At 53.1% G+C, this 12,639-nt stretch overlaps 2 protein-coding genes across 4 annotated transcripts in view; one reads left to right on the top strand and one right to left on the bottom strand.

Annotated features, from left to right (window-relative positions):
• Positions 1-29: 29 nt before the first annotated feature.
• IFRD2 (interferon related developmental regulator 2) lies at positions 30-7,199 on the top strand. 3 transcript variants are annotated; one of them, XM_007527278.3, is made up of 12 exons: positions 30-264; positions 4,605-4,724; positions 4,799-4,883; positions 5,010-5,134; positions 5,218-5,375; positions 5,529-5,579; positions 5,665-5,843; positions 5,947-6,052; positions 6,369-6,506; positions 6,592-6,720; positions 6,803-6,898; positions 7,029-7,199. In XM_007527278.3, the coding sequence occupies exons 1-12, from the start codon at positions 207-209 to the stop codon at positions 7,107-7,109; spliced, it is 1,326 nt and encodes a 441-aa protein (XP_007527340.1). In that variant the 5' UTR covers positions 30-206; the 3' UTR covers positions 7,110-7,199. The 3 variants fall into 3 exon arrangements, with proteins under 3 accessions (XP_007527340.1, XP_060060623.1, XP_060060624.1); XM_060204640.1 differs by lacking the exon at positions 5,529-5,579 and having other exon boundaries at positions 45-264; XM_060204641.1 differs by lacking the exon at positions 4,799-4,883 and having other exon boundaries at positions 51-264.
• Positions 7,200-7,982: 783 nt separating this feature from the next.
• Positions 7,983-12,639, bottom strand: part of LSMEM2 (leucine rich single-pass membrane protein 2) — a 10,234-nt gene continuing 5,577 nt past the window's right edge. The window contains exons 2-4 of the mRNA XM_060204906.1: positions 8,615-8,780; positions 8,341-8,526; positions 7,983-8,174 (exon numbers count right to left, since the gene is read on the bottom strand). Of these exons, the coding sequence (XP_060060889.1) occupies positions 8,041-8,174; positions 8,341-8,526; positions 8,615-8,780 (486 nt within the window). The 3' untranslated portion in view covers positions 7,983-8,040. The remainder of the gene's footprint in view (positions 8,175-8,340; positions 8,527-8,614; positions 8,781-12,639) is intronic.

Consider the following 12,639-nt stretch of genomic DNA (forward strand, 5'->3'; position numbering starts at 1 on the left):
CGGCTTCCCGACGACCCGTCTGATAGGGCTGGGCGCTTCAACCCGTTGGGTGGGGCGGAGCGCCTCACGAAGATGGTGGCGCGCGAGTCTGGTGGCTCCGGTCGTCTGCCCCAGTCTCGGCTCCGCGCGTCGGCCGGCGTCTCTCTGGCCTGGAGCCCCTGCCCGCCCGGCCCCTGACCCCGGCCCCCCGCGCTTCTCTTCCCAGCATGCCACGCGCCCGGAAGGGCACCGCGTCCCGCAAGGGCGGCCGGCGCCGTGGTGGGGGTAAGTGGGGGGCCACCGGGCGGCTCGTGCCCTGCAATCGGGGGGCTCTGCGTGCACCTTCCGTAGTGCCCCCGAGGGTCCTGGAGGAGGGACTCCTGCCTAGTCAGCCTGGAGCCGCCGCCGGCCCCTTCTGGGCGGCCCGCACGTGTCCGGGAGAGAGCGGCCACGTGGACGCCCGACTTGCGCTCTGGCTGCAGCCTCCGCCCGCCCGCCCCTTCGTGGGCGCCCCCGGCTCCTCCTCCCCTTCGGCTGCCCCTGGTGCTGGGCCAGTCCTCCACCGGAGCAGGCGGCAGCCCCCTCGCCGAGTTCTGGACTGGACTCTGCAGCTGGGGGGAGGCCGCGGCGGCCCGGAGAGCTGCGGGGCTGACCGCACGCAGCCGGCCCTGGCGGGTGGAGGAGCACCCGGGAGCCGAGGCGGGCCCCAGACACTCGCTTATCCTTATCGGCGCCGGCCAGGACGGGCGTGTGTCCTGGTGCTGGTGCTGGTGCTGGTGCTGGTGCGGTAGATACGTAGGTCCACCCTGCAGACGCCTGCCAGCTGGCTCCCACCTGGCCTCCGCCCCCCGGGGTTTGCGGGATGGCGCTAGTCTAGGAGGAGCGTGTGAGGGGCATCCACCTGGGCTGAGCAAGTGAGCAAGTCCATAGGGAGGGGCCGCTGGATGTGTCCTGAGAAATTCATTGGCAGCACAGACAAGTTGGGGTTGTGACAAGTTGAGGTGTGACATCTGGAGGGTGCCTGGCAGAGTGGAGGCAATGAGGGAAGGCTGAAGTGTTTTGCGGGAAGGACAGGAGAGAGGAGGGGGGCTGAGGCGTGGGGCGCTGGCGCAGCGAGTTAAGCGCAAGGACGCAGGAAGGATCCCGGTTCGAGCCCCCGGCTCCCCACCTGCAGGGGAGTCGCTTCACGGGCGGTGAAGCAGGTCTGCAGGTGTCTATCTTTCTCTCCCCCTCTCTGTCTTCCCTCCTCTCTCCAGTTCTCTCTGTCTCCTATCCAACAACGACATCAATAACTACAACAATAAAACAAGGGCAACAAAAGGAAATAAATATTTAAAAAACAAATAAAAAACCTTCGAATGGGAATACAGAACTCTGGTAGTGGGAACAGTGTGAAATTATACCCTTGTTATCTTGTGATTTTGTGAATCAATATTATGTCACTAGTAAAGATAATAAGAAAGACAGAGGAAGAGAGAAAGACACAGAGCAGGGTAGATAACAGCGGGAACACAAGGACCCGGGTTAAAGCCCCTGGTCCCCACCTGCAGGGGGAAAGCCTCATGATGGGTGGGTGACGCAGGGCTGCAGATGTCTCTCTCCCCTCCCTTCTCTGCCTCTCTCTCTCTCTGTCTTTATTAATACTAAGTAAATAAATAAATATATTTCAAGAGAGAGACCCCACCACTGGAGTTCTGGAGTTCCTGCCAGTGTTGCAGTACTCCCATGTGGTATCTCTACCAAGGGATCGGACCGAGCACTTGCATGGCCCCAGATTCACCTGGTTCTGAAGTCAGACCTACCTACAGACATCCCGGGAGATTAAGCAACATAAACATCTCATGGATCAGTACTATAAAGTGGCCAAATAAATTACCCAAAACAGGAGATAGGACTTGTTTAGCTTTCTAAATTTGAGTCTGCAGTGATGACATCATATTGTAAACCACTAACCCCCCAATAAAAAAATATGAAGAAATATAATAACACTTCCCTTTCTTGGGCTGGCAAGTTAATTCACCTGGGAGAGTGCCTGCTTCCCTGTGTGCAGGCCCAGGCTCAATTCAAACCCGGCCTTCCCCGTGGGGGTGGGGTGGGGTGGGGTGGGGTGGGTGGGTGGGGACTTCAGTGCAGTGGTGTGTCTGTCTGTCTCTGAAAAGGTCAGCCTGGAGCAGTGAAGCCCCAGTGAGAAAAACAAAGCATAGGGGACAGGGGATTGATTCTTGGCAATACATAAAAGAGCAACAAAGACAGAACAAGTGGAACTCAATGGATAATGGTGCTTTGGTCTCTCACACACTCACTCTTTTTCATAAGGATGAGTAAATAAAGAAGATAGTGTGCTTTAAGCCTGGGTACACACCCCTGCCTAGGAGCTTCTGCCCCTGGGGCCAGTGGGGGATTCAGTGAGCCTGTGGACCCACAGAAGAGCCATGAGTAGCCTGTTGTCTTCACCCTTTTGCATGTTTTGCAAATGAAGAATCTGAGGCTAAGTGCCTGACCTGACTACATCCTTGCTAAATGGATATAGAACTGAGGGCCAGGGAATTTAGCTCAGTGGGTTAGAACACAGTCTTAGTATGTCTGAGGTCTCAAGGTCCCCAGTTCAATCCCTGGCACCACCACAAATCTAGTATCTCTCTCCTAAAAATGAATAAACCTGAGGGGACAAAGGCAACCCAGGACTTAGTGCAGTGGATAAAGCATTGGGCTCTAAGCCTAGGATGTTCAGCTCAGTCCCTGGCGTCACATGTGCATACCACTCCTGGCACCAGGGTCATCTTCATGAGTGCTAGAGGCTCTGTGGTATCCTCTCTTTCCCTCTTGATGTGAGATTGAGGAAGAAAAAGAAGAATCCAAATCCACCAGGTTTAATAGAATCACAGGGTGAAGAAGGCGCCAAAGGGGGAGTACAGATCATTGTAGGAACGACACTTGAACTCCGACTCTCTCTGAGCCTTTGATCCTTGCTCTGGCCATCTGGGGGCGTGGTCTGGGCTGGTGACTAAGCACTTCCCAGAGTCTGTCTGGTTGTGCTTCTGCCTTAGGTTGGTTTTATCCTAAGTGCCCAGGTTAGGACTGCACAGCACCTTGGCTTCACCCTCACCCTCCTGAAAGGGAGCTGGGAGCACAGCATGGTGACTTTTTAAAAAAATTTTTTAGTTTTCCTTTTGTTGCCCTTGTTTTTCATTGTTGTTGTAGTTATTATTGCTGTTGTTATTGATGTCGTTGTTGTTGGATAGGACAGAGAGAAATGGAGAGAGGAGGGAAGACAGGGAGGGGGAGAGAAAGACAAGACACCTGCAGAGCTGCTGCACCGCCTATGAAGTGACTCCCCTGCAGGTGGGGAGCCGGGGGCTCGAACCGGGATCCTTACGCCGGTCCTTGCGCCTTGTGCCACGTGCGCTTAACCCACTGCGCTACCGCCCGACTCCCTAATCATCTTTTTTTAATGGATAGAGACAGCCAGAAATCAAGAGGGAAGGGGATGATAGAGGGAGAGAGACAGACACCTGTAGCCCTGCTTCACCACTCGTGAAGCTTTCCCCCTGCAGGTGTGGACTGGGGACTTGAACTTGGGCCCTTCCACGTTGTAACGTGTGCTCAACTGGCTGTGCCACCACCCAGCCCCGAGGTTCTGAGGTCCCAGGCTTGTTCCCCTGCACTACCGTAAGCCAGAGCTGCATCTCTCATCTCTCTTTCTTTAATAAAATAAATAATATATTGGGAGTCAGGCGGTAGCGCAGCGGGTTAAACGTGCGTGGCGCAAAGCACAAGGATCGGTATGAGGGTCCCAGTTCGATCCCCTGGCTCCCCACCTGCAGGGGGGTCGCTTCACAAGTGGTGAAGCAGGTCTGCAGGTGTCTATCTTTCTCTCCTCCTCTCTGTCTTCCCCTCCTCTCTCCATTTCTCTCTGTCTTATCTAACGACGGACGATGACATCAATAACAACAAAAATAATAATTACAGCAACAATAAAAAAGAAGGGCAACAAAAGGGAAAATAAATATAAAAAAATAAATAAGACATTGAGAGAAATAAAACAGGCTGTTCTGGGGGAATCTGGCTAAACCTGGTGTCTGATGCCATCTGGCAGAGAAACTTCATTCTCATTCTGCTTCTGGCTCAGTCCCTGCACCAGCCTCTGTGCCTCCTCTTCAGCCCCAATCTTGCCACATTCTCCTCCACCTCCACCCCAGAGTTGCCACATTCACCCCCACCTCCACCCAGAGTCGTCGCTGGGGCTTGGTGCCTGTACAATGAATGCACTATTCAGGGCAAGCTTTTTTTTTTTTTTTTTTTAATCTTTTTCTTCCTTCTCCTCCTGCTCTTCCTCTTCCTCTTTCTTCTATCTGATAGGATAGAGAGAAGTTGAAAGGGATGTAGGGGAGAGAGAAAGAGAGAGAGTGACCTGTAGCCCTGCTTCACCACTTATAAAGTTTTCCCCCTGCAGGTGGGGAGTGGGAGTTCGAACCTGGGTCCTTGAATATGGTAATGTGTGCACTCAACCAAGTGCACCACCGCCCGGCGCCCCCAAATACTGTCATGTGAGGTCATGGGGTTGGGTGAGGTGCCCCCAGGCTGTCTTCACTGGAGGGAGACCAGGTGTCCTGTCACAACCTCAGGTGGCCAGAGCAGTACGCGGGCCGACTCGGGTTCCAGTGAGGATGAGGCAGCCAGTGAGGCCCGCAGCACCACCAGTGAATGCCCCAGCCTTCTGAGCACCACAGCGGAGGACGGCTTCGGTGAGCACGGGTGGGAGTTGGAGGGGCCTCTGTGGGCTCGGGCAAGAAGCAGGACTGAGCAGCTGGCCTTGCAGGGGGGGATGCCGTGGCTGAGCAGGGCCAGCGGGAAGACCTGGAGGAGAGGCTGAAGGAGCATGTGGACCGCCTCACAGACAAAAGGTATCCCGTTGCCAGCCAGTCCCGCCAATGACTACTACACCCCCGTCCCGCCAAGCCCGTGTCGGTGTCAGCCAGGTAGGCCTGGACCTTGTGATCTCTGCCCCACCCGCCTTTTACCTCCTCTAGTGCCAAGACCCGGCAAGGTGCTCTGGAGAGCCTGCGCCAGGCCCTGGCATCCCGCCTACTCCCGGACTTCCTGCTTGACCGCAGCCTAACACTAGCCGATGCCTTGGAAAAGTGCCTCAAAAAAGGTTCGCCCCAGAGCGCACAGGGGACCTAGACTGGCTGGGTTCTGGCCCTCACTGCACAGACTGATGGGAAAGCATCCCTGCAGGGAAGGGCGAAGAACAGGCCCTGGCCGCTGCCGTGCTGGGCCTGCTCTGTGTGCAGCTGGGCCCTGGGCCCAAGGGCGAGGAGATGTTTCACAGCCTGCAGCCGCTGCTGATCTCCGTGCTCAGCGACAGCACAGCCAACCCTGCTGCCCGGCTCCATGTAAGTGTTCCCTTGCTCCATGAGACCCTTTCTTCAGCCCCTCGGTGGAGAGCTGGGTCCCCTTAGCCTCCAGGCCCCCCGCCCCCGCAGGTGAGCCCTGTGACTGGGAGTCTGTGCTCACTCTGACCAAGGACTGGCTTGTCCTCCCGACAGTGTGCTTCTGCTCTGGGTTTGGGCTGCTATGTGGCTGCTGCTGATATCCAGGTAAGTGGTCCATGGACACAGCTAGTAGGGAATCTAGACCCTGGCTCTGTCCCTAAGCTGTCCCCCTGCCTCCCTGTGGCCCTAGGACCTGGACTCCTGCCTTACCTGCTTGGAAGGTGTTTTCAGCCGGTCCTGTGGCATGAGTGGCTCTGCAGCCCCGGTGGTCCCTGCCAGCCTGCATGGCCTGCTCTGTGCTGCCCTGCAGGCCTGGGCATTGCTACTCACCCTCTGTCCCAGCACCCACATCATTCACATCCTTGACAGGTAGGAGCCACTGCCCACTGGGAGTGAGCCCCCCCCACACACACGCACACACACGCACGCACGCACGCACACGCACACACAGCTCAATCTGCCTCTTCTTCAGACAGCTGCCCCGGCTGCCTCTGCTCTTATCCAGTGACAGCGTGACCCTGCGGATGGCTGCCGGAGAGACCATTGCACTGCTCTTTGAGCTCGCCCGGGACCTTGAGGTATGAGATGTGGGTGGGATAGGGTGGGGTTGGGAGGAGACATACCTCTGATAGCACGGGCTCGTCCCGGGCTGGATTCTGGGGGTGCCACAGAAAGCAGCCCACTTACATTGTCAGGGAGGGGAGGGCAGGGAGCCCCGCGCTGACTCAGATGCTTGACGCTGTGATGGGGGTACTGAGGAGCAGTGTCCAACCCAGGCAGGAGTCAAGAAGTGACCCAAGGGGACAGGCAGAGAGGGAGGTCACCTCACTGTCACGGGAAGGGTTGGGCCCCTCGCACTCAGGCTCCACCCGCCTTCCTTCCCCCTCGCTGCAGGAGGACTTTGTGTACGAGGACATGGAGGCCCTCTGCTGTGCCCTGCGCGGCCTCGCCACTGACAGCAACAAGCACCGCGCCAAGGCTGACCGGCGGCGCCAGCGCTCAACCTTCCGTGCTGTGCTGCACTTCGTTGAGGTGCGTGTGCGCACTCTGCGCCCTGGAGCGGGCCTCCCCGGGCACGGCCGCCACACACAGTCACGGGGGCCCCTCTACCCTGCAGGGCGGCGAGTATGAGGAGGAGACAGTCCGCTTTGGGCTTGAGGTCCTCTATGTGGACAGCTGGGCTCGGCACCGGATCTATGCTGCGTTCAAGGACGTGCTGGGTTCAGGCATGCACCACCACCTCCAGGTGAGGCGGTGGGCGAGGAGGGGGCAGCACCCTGCTTGGGCGCTTCAGAATGGCCGCAGCTTACTGCCCTCTCGGCCCCCAGAACAACGAGCTCCTCCGTGACATCTTTGGCCTGGGCCCTGTGCTGGTGCTGGATGCCACTGCCCTGAAAGCCTGCAAGATCTCACGCTTTGAGAAGGTTTGCATCTTTGAGCACCTTTGCCCCCTCTCCATTCCCATGGTCTGGAGCCCTTGAGCTCAGTGGGGGCTGGAGGAGAAGCCCTGGGCCTCCCACCCCTCACCAGTCTGCACTCTCGCCCTGACTCCAGCACCTGTACAATGCTGCTGCCTTCAAAGCCCGGACCAAGGCGCGCAGCCGTGTTCGGGACAAGAGGGCTGACGTACTGTGAGGCCGGACCCACTAAGACGGAGACTGTCCGTACCCTTCCCTGTGTTTTTAACAGAAGACTGTGCAATGACTGGCATGTGCCAGTAATTGTCACTTTATTTTTTTAATGACAAAACCAAAAACAGACATGGCAGTGGGTGGCTGGAGGCCAGGCCACTAGGGACCCTTTGCTTCTGTGCATAGCTGTGTGGTCTCCTGCTGCCCTATCTCAGGCCAGACATAGGCCTGTTTCCGGGCTGTGGGACAGGCGGGGTGAGGGTGGGGGGTGTCTTCCGTTTCTCAGGCCTTGCTCCCTGGGATGAACCAGGTCCTGGGGGGGGGGGGGCGGTCGTTGTCAGTGTCTAGACAGACGCCACTACAACAGGTGGGGAGGGAAGGCTACCCAGAATCAATCAATGTGTGCTGATCTGTAAAGATTAATTAAAGGCTCTGCATTCTGTGTCTCTGGCTTCTTGGCATTTCTGCCCGCCTGCCCTTCCCGTCGTCCATCACTCCAGGCTTGGGTCCAGCTGGGTCTCCCCCAGCTCCATCTCACCTTTGCCCTTCAATACAGGCCCTCCCCCTATACAAGCCAATCTGTGTTAGGAGAGCAGAGGCTGCAAATCCCCCACTGGGAGGCTTGGCAGAGTTTGGGTGACTGGAGTAGGAACAGCTATTTCTAGATGTCTGAACCTCTGTCTGATGGAGGCCAGAGGATGCAGACAGGCCACCTGAGCAGCCCGATGCTGATGTCCCTTCATGGGATGTTGGCACCAGAAGGCTTGGCTAGGTCTAGCTTGAGGAAGTCAGGAGAGGCAGGCAGCTGTGGGGTCAGGTCAGGCTTGGAGGAGTCCTCACCAAGAAAGTTTAGTGGCGCGGCTGTGGGAGCGGAGAAGCCTGCTAACAACCACTTTATTCTCTCACACACCCAGGCCCCAGGTGCTGGTGGCATTTCAGCTCGGTGCCCGGGCCTCACTGGAGTTGAGCCTCCGAAGCTGACTGAGGCTGGCCAGCCGGAGCTTAAGCAGCACTTCCTCCTGGCTGCGCAGTGTGTGTGCCAGGACGCGGAGGGACTCACTCTGCAGCACTGCAGATGGGCGGAGGTGGGGATGGGCATTGTCAGAAACCACTGCCACCCTACCATTCCCAGCCCACCACACACTTGCCTACTTCAGCCCCTGCAGTTGCTCCCCCAAACCCTCAACTCCCACCCCTTGCCCTCGGTTCCCACTTGCTTCCTGAGTCCTCCGTACCGCTCAGGTAGACGGCCAGGATGGCAAGGGCCAAACAGGTAAGCACCAGCAGTGCCAACAGCAGCACGAAGCCCCGGGGCCCATACGCAGGGCTGCAGCCAGCCTGAGCACACAGGGAGGGTGGCAGCATGCCGAGCACCTCATCCCATGACTGTGCTTCGTCCGCCAGACAGGGCCTCAGGGAACCTGTGAGCAGATGGGGCGTCAGACGGGTGGCAGCTGTGTCTGATTTCCTCTCTTCTCCGCCCGTCCACCCACTGCCTCCCCTCCTCACCTCCACTGTGCAGGTCACTGATGGACTCCACTGGGTGCAGGCGCACCTCCTGCACGTGGTTGGGAGCCAGAAGTGCCCTGTTCGTGGTCGTCGTTGGTGCCACAGTGTCTGGAGAACAGTGTGGGGCTGGTTCAGTAAACAAGTCGCTCCTGCTGTTTTTTTTTTTTTTTTTTTAAATCACTGTGACTTTTTTTTTTTTTTTGCCTCCAGGGTTATTGCTGGAGCTCAACGCCTGCTCTATGAATCCACAGCTCCTGGAGTGGCTATTTTTTCACATTTTTGCTGCCCTTGTTATTGTTATTGTTATTGTTGCTGCTGCTGTTGTTGGATAAGACAGAGAGAAATCGAGAGGGGGTGAAGGCAGAGAGGGAGAGAAAGACAAGACACCTGCAGATCTACTTCACCACTTGTGAAGCAACCCACCTACAGGTGGGAAGCCGGGGGCTCAAATCATGATCTTTACGCTGGTCCTTGTACTTTGGCTCCCTGTGTGTTTAACCCACTGTGCTACTGGCCAGCACTGTGGCTTTTAAAAAATATATATTTATTTATTTTAACGAGAGATACAAAGACAAGCACAGCTCAGCTCTGGTTTATGGTGGTGCTGGGGATTGAACCTGGGACCCTGGAACCTCTTTGCAGAGCCATTATGCTGTCTCCCCTGTCCTTTTGCTAGGTGGCCTCCCTTGATTTGGAGAGAGGATGATCTTAGAACCCCATAAGTCTCTTTCCAGCCACAGTAGCAAGAAGTGAACTGATTTGCTCACTGTGTTTCCTTCCAAGCAATTCAAGGACTTTTCAGGTGGTCTTCTGCCTACTCACTTCTTGAGAAAAGTTCATCAGTTGTGAATGGCAAAACACACAGCGCAAGAAATTCATTTCTGCTTCTGCTCATCAAGTTTCCCTCTGTATGCTGTGAGTTAACCACCAGACCAAATCAGGGACTGATACCTTCCCCTTGTCCCCAGCAGAAGCAACCCCTTTCTACCCATCAGAGTTCCTTTCCCTTCTCTCCAGGCCTGGCTATGCAGTCTCTAGTCAGTTTTACTCAGTTGTCTTCACTAAGCAACTGGAGACTCAATAAGCCTTTTTTTTTTTTTTTTTAATATTTATATAGTTTATTTGTTTTAATGAGAGACACAGATAAAGAGAGCAGAGCACTGCATAGCTCTGGTTTATGGTGGTGCTGGGGATTGAACCTGGGACCTAGGAGCCTCAGATATGAAAGGTATTTGCATAACCGTTATGCTGCGGAAACCCACCTTTGTTATCAAACTGTTTCATCTGCCTCTGATGATCTCCCTTCAGTCATCATGGTGAGATGGCCTGGGCTGGTAGGTTATTTCCAGTTTCCTCTGGAAATAACCCTTTAAAATGGAATTTATCACTAAGTATGAAGGTTTTCCCCAATTTCCCAATAGTTATTTAGGATGAATTCCCAGAAGCAGGATTGCAAAAGAATAAGGACTTAAAAAAAGCAAAACATAAAAACAACTATCCTCTAATTGTCCTTTAGAATGACTGTCCATAGCCCCCCAAAGGGCAAAATGACCACAATTAGACATTTTTTAAATGATTGCTATTTTTTTTAATGTTTTGTTTTGGAGAGAAAAAAATTGAGAGGGAATGGGGAGCTGGGGGGGAGAGAGAGAGAGAAAGAGAGAGAGAGAGAGACCTGCAACATTACTTCACTGCTTATGAAGCTTTCCCTCTCCAGGTAGGAATCAGGGGCTTGAACCCAGGTCCTTGTGCACTGCCATGTGTGTGCTCAGCCAGATGCACTGCCACCCAGCCCTAGACATCTTTATTGGAAAAAAAGAAAAAAGGTTGTGGTCTGGGAGGTGGCACAGTGGTAAAGCTTTGGACTCTCAAGCATGAGGTCCTGAGTTCGATCTCCAGCAGCACATGTGCCAGAATGATGTCTGGTTCTTTCTGTCTCCTCCTATCTTTCTCATAAATAAATAAAATCTTTTTTTTAAAAAGGTGTGTACATATGTGCAGACACATACATGCACATGCACACATATGTTGTGTCTGCTAAGCTTTTCCCCCCTTACATTTATTTACTTATGAGAGGAAGAAAGACATAACCAGAGCATCAGTCTTGCACATGCCGTGCTGGGGATTGAACTCAGGACCTCATGTTTGCAAGTCCATCATTTTATCCACTGCACCATAGCTCAGGTCATGAAAAAAGGCTTTTCTTGACCAGTTTTATTGGGATTCTTTGCATAACTATATCTGTGTGACTTCATAATCATTTGCAATCTCTATTTAGTTTTTTTCTTTTTTGCGGAGGGACTTTTTAGTGACTGCTTCTTTCTTTTTTTATTAAATTAATTTATTCCCTTTTGTTGCCTTGTTTTATTGTTGTAGTGACTAATTTCTTAACCCATTAAACCATTTCTTTTGTGAATTCCTTTAAAAAATATTCCCTTTTGTTGCCCTTTTTATTGTTGTAGTTATTATTGTTGTTATTATTGATGTCATTGCTGTTGGATAGGACAGAGAGAAATGGAGAGAGGAGGGGAAGACAGAGGGGGAGAGAAAGACAGACACCTGCAGACCTGCTTCACCGCCTGTGAAGCGACTTCCCTGCAGGTGGGGAGCCGGGGGCTCGAACCGGGATCTTTATGTCGGTCCTTGCACTTTGTGCCACGTGCGCTTAACCCACTGTGCTACTGCCCGACTCCCTTAAAAATTTTAAAATTATTTTTATATTTATTTTCTCTTTTGTTGCCCTTGTTTATTGTTGTTGTAGTTATTGTCGTTATTGATGTCGTTCGTTGTTGGATAGGACAGAGAGAAATGGAGAAATGAGGAGACGACAGAGAGAGGGGGAGAGAAAGACACCTGCAGACCTGCTTCACCGCTTGTGAAGCGACCCCCTGTAGGTGGGGAGGCGGAGGCTCGAGCCAGGATCCTTATGCTGCAGGTCCTTGCGCTTCCTGCCATGTGTGCTTAACCTACTAAGCTACCGCCTAACTCCCTTGTTTTATTTAAATATTTTTTTATTATCTTTTAAAAAAATATTTAGCACAGCGGTTAAGTGCAGGTGGCGCAAAGCACAATGACCGCTGAGAGGATCCCGGTTCAAGCCCCCAGCTCCCCACCTGCAGGGGAGTCACTTCACAGGCAGTGAAGCAGGTCTGCAGGTGTCTGTCTTTCTCTCCCCCTCTCTGTCTTCCCCTCCTGTCTCCATTTCTCTCTGTCCTATCCAACAACGAAGACATCAATAACAACAACAATAATAACTACAACAATAAAACAACAAGGGCAAAAACAAAGGGAAAATGAATAAATAAATATAAAAAAATATTTATTCCCTTTTGTTGCTCTTGTTGTTTTACTGTTGATGTTGTTATTGATGTCTTTTTTTGGATAGGACAGAGAGAAATGGAGAGAGGAGGGGAAGACAGGAGGGAGAGAAAGATAAATACCTGCAGACCTGCTTCACCGCCTGTGAAGCGACTCCCCTGCAGGTGGGGAGCCGGGGGCTCGAACCGGAATCCTTATGCTGGTCCTTGCGCTTTGCGCCACCTGCACTTAACCTGCTGTGCTACCGCCCGACTCCCTCATTTTTTTATTATCTTTATTTATTTGACAGAGATAGCTAGAAATTGAAAAGAAGGGGGAGACAGAGAGACAACTGCAATACTGCTTCACCACTTGTGAAGCTTGTCCCCTGCAGGTGGGGACCAGGGGCTTGAACTCAGTTCCTTCCTTGTGCATTGTAACATATGCGCTTAACCATTTATTTTAGAAGAGCACTGATCAGCTCTGACTGGGACCTCTGAATATCATGTTTGAAAATCTGTGTCATAATTATTATACCACCTCCCTGGCCCAGATCTTTTTTTTTTGCACCCAGGATTAATGCTGGTGTCCCTTACCAGCACTATGAATTCACCACTCCTGGAGGCAAGTTTTTCCTTTTGCTTTCTTTCTGTCTTTTTTTAAAAAAAATATTTAAATATTTTTCTTCTTTTTTAAATATTTATTCCCTTTTGTTTTACATTGTTGTT

The sequence above is a fragment of the Erinaceus europaeus genome, chromosome 12, assembly GCF_950295315.1.
Source record: "Erinaceus europaeus chromosome 12, mEriEur2.1, whole genome shotgun sequence".
In the NCBI taxonomy this organism is placed as follows: Eukaryota; Metazoa; Chordata; class Mammalia; order Eulipotyphla; family Erinaceidae; genus Erinaceus; species Erinaceus europaeus.